General features: G+C 52.4%; 1 protein-coding gene across 1 annotated transcript; it reads left to right on the forward strand.

Moving 5' to 3' along the window:
* The first annotated feature begins 318 nt into the window (after positions 1-318).
* HSD17B7 (hydroxysteroid 17-beta dehydrogenase 7) lies at positions 319-6,635 on the forward strand. The gene is made up of 9 exons (XM_066555859.1): positions 319-368; positions 491-694; positions 793-885; positions 1,751-1,865; positions 2,335-2,529; positions 3,422-3,526; positions 4,555-4,611; positions 5,156-5,254; positions 5,652-6,635. The coding sequence occupies exons 1-9, from the start codon at positions 334-336 to the stop codon at positions 5,745-5,747; spliced, it is 999 nt and encodes a 332-aa protein (XP_066411956.1). The 5' UTR covers positions 319-333; the 3' UTR covers positions 5,748-6,635.
* The last annotated feature ends 349 nt before the right edge of the window (positions 6,636-6,984 follow it).

The following is a 6,984-nucleotide window of genomic DNA, read 5'->3' on the forward strand; positions in this document are numbered from 1 at the left end:
CGGCCTACTGGGCATTTCTGCCTTCCTCGGCGGCAAAGAGGGAAGGGAAGGGAAGGGACAGCGGCGACACCCAAAGCTCTCCGTAGAAGGGGCGGGCCCTGAGTGGAATAGGCGTGGCCAACACGATGTGGGCGTGACCTAGGCGCCGGGGCGTGTTCATAGGGGGCGTGGTCACGGAGCGCGCCCCGGTGGCTCCGCGCTCTGCTCACCATCACGCCACCGGCGGCGCGGGCCCCGCCTCCCTGCCGCCCGCCGATTGGCTGCGGGGCCGGGCGGGGCGGGGCCGGGCGCGCGCAGAGCTTATAGGGCGGGGGCGGCGGGCGCGGGGCAGCGATGGAGCGCGTGGTGCTGGTGACCGGTGCGAGCGGGTGAGCGGCGCTGAGGGCTGGGAGGGGCGGGCTGGCCTCGGCTCGGCTCGCCTGGCTTGGGCTCGGTTGGGCTGGGTTCGGTTCGGCTCGGCTCGGCTCTCTCTGACACCGTCCCGTTGCAGCGGTGTGGGGCTGGCGCTGTGCAAGCGGCTACTGGATGAGGATGGCCGCATTCACCTCTGCATCGCCTGCCGCAACGAGCAGAAGAGTGAAGCCACGCGGGACCTCATCCTGGCCACCCACCCCTCTGCCCAGGTGTCCACCGTGGAGATGGACCTGGGTAACCTGGCCTCCGTCCTGCGGGCCGCCCGTGAGCTCCGCTGCAGGTACAGGATCTGTCCCCATCGGACACCCCCGCCCGCTCTCCGCCCCACCGGACACCCCTGACCCCTCCAACCTGGCTCCTGTGCTCCTCTCCACGCAGGTTTCAGCGCCTGGACTTTGTCTACCTCAACGCTGGGATCATGCCCAACCCGCACGTGAACTTCAAGGCTCTCTGGCACGGTCTCCTCACCGGGTAGGAGGTGTTGCCGGGGGTTGCAGCCCCCGCCTGTGGGAAGCACGGGGGGCTGGCACCGTCAGGCCGTGCCCCTGGGTGCCGTGCTGAAGAGCCTGTCTCCCGCCCGGTGCGAGAGAGAGAGAGCACGTCCCTGGGGGATGCCCTCTCTTGTGTGGAGTGGGTTTGCCGGCTGAGTGCCGTGCTGGGATGGCCCAAGGCACCCAGAGCCACCTCTACTGCCAGGTGTGAGGCCCGCTGGGTGCACGGGGAGGGCAGGAGGTCACCCAGAGCCTGCAGCCCCTGCCTGAGAAATGCTGCTGTGTTGAACTCTGGGTCTCCTCACTGTTGTTGTGATGCCAGTGTAGGTGTCTGTAGCTGTTCAAAGCTGTGGATCACAGTAGTTTGTGAGGGTCGTGGTTGGTGTGAGCATCGCTGCTCTGTAGGCAGCACGGGGAGGCTGAGCTGAGGAGCACAGTGACTTGCATGAGTCTGACAGAACTGCTGCGCTCTTGAGCACTGCTGCCAGACTGCTTTCCTTGCCTGCATTCGGCATGGCCCGAGGCCTTGGCTAGATGCTGAAGCTCGATTAAGTTATCTGAGAGTGAAATGAGGGAAGGAGGTGTTTTTAACAGTACTTTACCGTGGGAAAGTGAAGGAAGGGACAAGTCTTCTCTGGTCTCATCAGTATTGAGGCACTTGCAAATAAAGGGCCTGGGATACTCTCTAGACCTTTCCCATCTATTTTTTTAATGGTTTAATGTTGCCCTTGAAAGCGAAGCTGTGGGGAGCCTGTGAGGTGAGGGTACTGCTGAAGGGCTCAAGTGAGGAAGTGGTGGATTCCCCCTGGCAGTGTTCCTTACTAACTCCTGTTCTTGGCTTCCAGGAAGCTGCTCCACATGCTGACCACTGCAGAAGGCATCATGACCCAGACGGACAGGCTGAATGGAGATGGGTTTCAGGAGGTGTTTGCTACCAACCTCTTTGGGCACTTTATGCTGGTGAGGCTTCGTACAAAGATTGAACCCTCAGTCTGATGTTTGATGTGGGTAGGGATGGGTCTGGGCAGTACAGATCTCACAGGTTCAGATGCTGATGGAGGCTGCAGTCTGACAGATAAAGAATGACAGGACAAAGGCTTGACATTTGTTTAAATAAGCAATAAATGGTGACTTTTGTTGCAAGAGTTAATATAATTTTGAGGTTACTGTAGTGAGCCAGCAGACAGAAGTCAGTCATATGAAGTTCTCCATCCAGGATAAATGCTAAGGCTTGGCTGTATTAAACTCTGAGGTGCTTAACTGAGCTGTCCAGCTGAATGACAGCTGCTCATACAAGTGTCTGCTCTTGGCTAGTCTAGGAAAAGCTGTCTGGGAAAGCTGAAAGAAGCTCACAGCCTTAGGTGCTGTAAAGTCATACCCTAAGACTGGGAGACTGCTGTATTAAATAAGTTAAGGATTCTTTTTCCAGGTTCGTCAGCTTCAGTCTCTGCTCTGCGGTAACGAGAAGCCCTCACGACTCATCTGGACGTCTTCCAGCAATGCCAGGGAGTCTGCCTTCAGCCTTTCTGACTATCAGCATGCCAAGGGGCAGGAATCATACAGTTCCTCTAAATATGCTACTGACCTGACAAGTGTGGTTCTGAACAGGAAATTTAATGACCAGGTGATGATGGGGTTTGTGTTGCTGCAGAAACCTAATGAGCTGCTACTGTTTGTAATTATCATGACATTGTTGTTACCTAGTTGCATTCATTCACTCATAGCAATCTGATGCATTCCTTAGTGCACAGGTAAGAACTAAACATGGCTGAGGTTGAACTGGTGGTGTGGGGGGTAGGGAATCTACCAGAGAGATTGCCAGATTCTGGAGCTTTTGCCAGAAAAACTTCCCAAAGCGGGAGATTTTGGGAGCAGTTCTTAGCTTGCAAGCTCTTCTCTTTACATCAGAATTGATGTTAAAGAGCAAAGAGCCTCTGCTTTTTTCAGGTGTCCTTGCCTATCAGCACAGGGCTGCTCTGGCAGTGCTGCCTGCAAGCACTGGAGCTGCAGGCTCTGCTGATGGCTCTGTGCTGCTGCTCAGGTTTGCCAGGGAGCTGTACAAGCAACCTACCTTCCCTGTCTTGGGGCATTGATGGGTTTTGCTGGCAGCTGCAGCTCTGGTCCAGCAGTAGCGCTTTTGCCATTCTCAAACACTTCTGGAGGAAATGTTTTAGTCCCAAAAGGCTGAGCTCTTATATATTAAAGAAGAGGTAGTCTTAAGTCTGACTGGGCTGTAATTTTTGGGATATCTGCTGAGCTGCATGGAGATTGCACCAGGAGGCTGCATTTTCTACCCTGGAGGTTTGTAATGGGCACGGATCTAATGCAAACCTTTCCAATTTAGACCTCTTAAAAATCACTACATCTAATTGCTCTCTGCTCTGCTACTTAGTGGAGTATTACAGTCTGATGTCTGTACACACCCTCTCTGGCTGAGGAGTACTGGGAGGGAAGCAGCATGACCCACTCTTTTAAGTGTGGTGTAATTGCACACTGACTTGTTTTCTTCTCTGCAGGGTCTGTATTCCAGTGTTGTTTGTCCTGGGCTCGTTATGTCCAACATGACATACAGAATTTTGCCTGTTTTTCTGTGGAAGCTGCTAATGCCCATCATGTGGTTGGTGAGTGGATGTCCTGGCTGATTTTGGGCTGTGACACACTTCACTGCAAGTGATGTACAGCACACTTCTGGCTCCTTGCTGCCTGTGTTGGTATAGATTTCGTCCTTCTGTTGGGCTGGGCAGGCTGGACCCTCTGTAAACATTCCCCTTCTCATCCTGGGGCCCCAGTTTCCAAGCTGAGTTTGGAGGTTTGGTGCTGGACACTGGCAGAGGAGCAGGGTTCAGCCCTTCAGCTACAGCAGTGTTTGTCAAGGCTCTCCTTGGAAGCTTTGCCAGTTCTGCTTGGGATTGTGAAACACCATTGGCTTGCTGGCAGCAGAGCTCGGGATGTGGCCCTAGCTTGGCCCCTGTGCTTTGAGATGCTGTTCATTTCTAGAACAACCTCTTTTCCAGTGGTGTTCTTTCCATTCCTCTAGAAGGCAGTGTTGTTTTTTTCTTTCCAAGCCTATGGAAAGCAGAGCTTCCTGCTCTCTATTGCCTCCCTCCCTGCTTCCCCAGAAGTTTCCTTGCCTTTCTTCCTCTGGCCTTCAGCTTTCCAGGTTCACTGCAGTTCTGTCCCTGAAGGCTGCCTGTTCTGAGCCTTGATGCACTTTCTGCAAGAGTGGCCTTTCATCTTAAGCTGCCCCAGTCGCAGCAGCTGATCCTGATGGATCACGTTTCTCCTGGCAGCAGAGAGGCAGTGCCTTCTCAGTTGTCCCCAAGGCTGGCAGTCCTGCAGATCCCCTCTGCCTCCTGCCATTCCTGCCCTTGAGACCCTTCTAGAAGAGGCACCTGCAAGGTGTGTGTGGCCTGTTGCTCCTGCCTTGGGGTGAACTCTGTGTGGGACCATGGAGTGACACTTGCTGGGGGGCTCCAGAAAGCAGTTTGTGGTGATAAGGGATGCTTTAGTCAGTGTGCAGTGTTACCTATTGCCCAGTTTGAGAAGCCTTTGTACCTCTGGTAGATTATCTGAAGTGTTTGGGCTGCTCAGGGCTTGCCAACAAACCTTGGGCCACAGTACAAATTCTGCCATGTCCTTTTCCCCTCAGATCCGATTTTTTGCCAAAACTTATACTCTGACACCCTATAATGGAGCAGAAGCTCACGTAAGTAGTTCACAACTTGATTTTAACATTGCTTCCTTCTGAGTAGCTCTTCTGGGGTCTTGTAGCTTGAGCAAAGAGCCTCTCAGTGAGGCTGGTGGGTGGGAGCTGTATTTGACCCCCAGATAGCACACAGCAGTGAGTGTGGGGAGCCAGCTGTCCCCAGGGCTGCTCAGCCACATGGAGCTCTATGACCTTCACCCAGTACCCATAAAATAAATGGTTTTGGGAAAACATCCTGACCAGGGAGAATGATGTGTAGCACAGGGGATGGAGGTGGGTCATGGCAGGCACAATGTGTCTCAAACACAGTGGGAGCAAGTTCAGCCATGCTGAACTGCTTTAGCAGAAACCTCCATTACTATTGGCTGAAGTAGGTCACATCTGAAGGGAGCCAGCTCAGAACTTCACATATCACATCTTCCCCTGCTTGGTGGGTGCTCCTGTGGTGTCTTCTCCTGTGTCTGCTGGCAGTCAGGTCTTTGCCCACAGGCATGGCTGGGACAGTGTGTGCTGGACTTGTACATCTTTGTGTGGTTCTTCCCAGGTGTGGCTGTTCAAACAGAAGCCAGAGTACCTGGATTCTCTTGTCAAATACCACAGCTGTACTTCTGGACTGGGGAGATGCTACGTGGAGCCTCGAAAGGTCAATGGAGAGGGAGCTTCCTGCTGCTGGGGGTCTGCCATCTGCTTTGTATGGGAGGGCTGGTGCCAAGGGTGTCCTGTGCCTGGAGTGGAAGGAAGATGCTTGTTGAATGCTAAGTAGCAGGAAGGGATATGGGGTTATCTGCAGTGCTTCCTAGAGTAACTCCTGGCTTAGGCTGGAGTCTGGAAGACAATGGAAGTGATGATCAGAACAGGTTAAGTGTGTGATGATACTTTCCCAAAATATGTTCTGGCTTATGCCCTGGTGACAGATGTCTGTAGTTGGCTGTTTGTGAAGCTCTGGAAATGGACCCTGCTTATCCCCAGAGCTGCCCTCAGTGTCTGCACTGGCTGCCACCAAGGTGATGGTCTCACAGTGCTGTTTCCTTGCCTTCCAGATGGATGTGGATGAAGACACTGCCGAGAAACTTTACCAGAAGCTGTTGGAACTGGAGGAGCAGAGTCTAGAGAAATACCATGATCTCTTAGATTAAGTAAAGCTAGTCTCAGTGGGGTGAGAGTCTTGTATCAGTAACCTGGGGTTTCTTCATTCTGGTGCTACCTGTGTTGCCAGCTCTTCTGCAGGCACATGGCTTCAGACACAATCTTCCTTCTCGACAGAAGGTGAACAGTTCCTGAAAATGGAAGTGTGAAAACTGAAGAGAAATACTTAGACCTTTGGCTATTGGATTTTTCTTTTGGCATAAAACTGGAGACCTTGAGTAGGCAGAGTTTGTCTTAACACAGTTGCAAAGTGGTGTCTTGCAGAAGCGTGACTGAGCTGTGTGTGGTTCAGGAACAGCCTCAGAACCTGTGGTTTCCATCTGGCTCAGGGCAATAAAGGCAGCAGTCTGGGGTGCTGCCCTGCATTTTGGCTCTGCTGGTGTTTGTAGATGGCTCAAACACATCACCTGTGGCTCATCCTGATGTACTTGAAGGCTCACCTTCAGCAGAGCTGCCCTTACACTTGTTCACCAAAGCTGGGGCTGGCTCTACAGACCTGCTCAACGAGACTGAACCTTACTGGCAGGCAGGGTGTGCCCGGCAGCTGAAACCAAGCTCCTGAAGAGCTGGCCTGAGAAGCACACACCTGCCTCAACTGTGAGGACAGATGCCTTGCTGTCCCCTGGGTATGGGCACTTGAGGGTTTTAACCATGACTGCCTTGAAAGGATGATGCTAACCTGGACTCAGGGTCAGTCTGCTCTGTTTAGAGCAAGAATGAGAGGTTACCATGTTGTTTTATCTATTTAACTCTTTTATATAAATCTGTTGTACCAACCATTCTTCCTGTTGTTTTTCTGGAGACCTTCACCAAGTACCTGCCACCAAGTAACTTCAAGTGCTGTAAAGAATAAATGACTGAAATTGAGTTGTCCTTAATGCAGTGGTGTTTTTACTCCCATATCCATCTACTTCTGACTTGGAGGCTTGGAAGGAAACTTAATTGGTGCCTTGTGCTGTAAATCTGTGCATACCTGGGAAGTGTGGAGTCTCTCTGCCACTGAAGAGCTGTTAACCACCATTCTGGCTTCTTTAGTTAAGGAAAGACATGAGTGATTTCTAAAGACTTCAGTGTGGTTTTGTGTGCTGAGCACCTGCGGGAAGTCTGGGACTGTTTCCCAGCCTTAGGCTCTTGGGAGATGTCTCTTGGTGCTTGCTCACCCTGGTGTGTCACATAATGACTCTTAATGCTTAATGCATCAATTAATGGCTTAATGTGCTTCCCTGG

Source organism: Molothrus aeneus, chromosome 9 (assembly GCF_037042795.1).
Source record: "Molothrus aeneus isolate 106 chromosome 9, BPBGC_Maene_1.0, whole genome shotgun sequence".
Classification (NCBI taxonomy): domain Eukaryota; kingdom Metazoa; phylum Chordata; class Aves; order Passeriformes; family Icteridae; genus Molothrus; species Molothrus aeneus.

Coding starts and splice junctions, on each gene's coding strand:
- HSD17B7 (XM_066555859.1), top strand. CDS start 334: ATGGAGCGCGTGGTGCTGGTGACCGGTGCGAGCGG. Junction 2,530..3,421: donor ACAGGAAATTTAATGACCAG/GTGATGATGGGG, acceptor TCTTCTCTGCAG/GGTCTGTATTCCAGTGTTGT. Junction 4,612..5,155: donor ATAATGGAGCAGAAGCTCAC/GTAAGTAGTTCA, acceptor GGTTCTTCCCAG/GTGTGGCTGTTCAAACAGAA.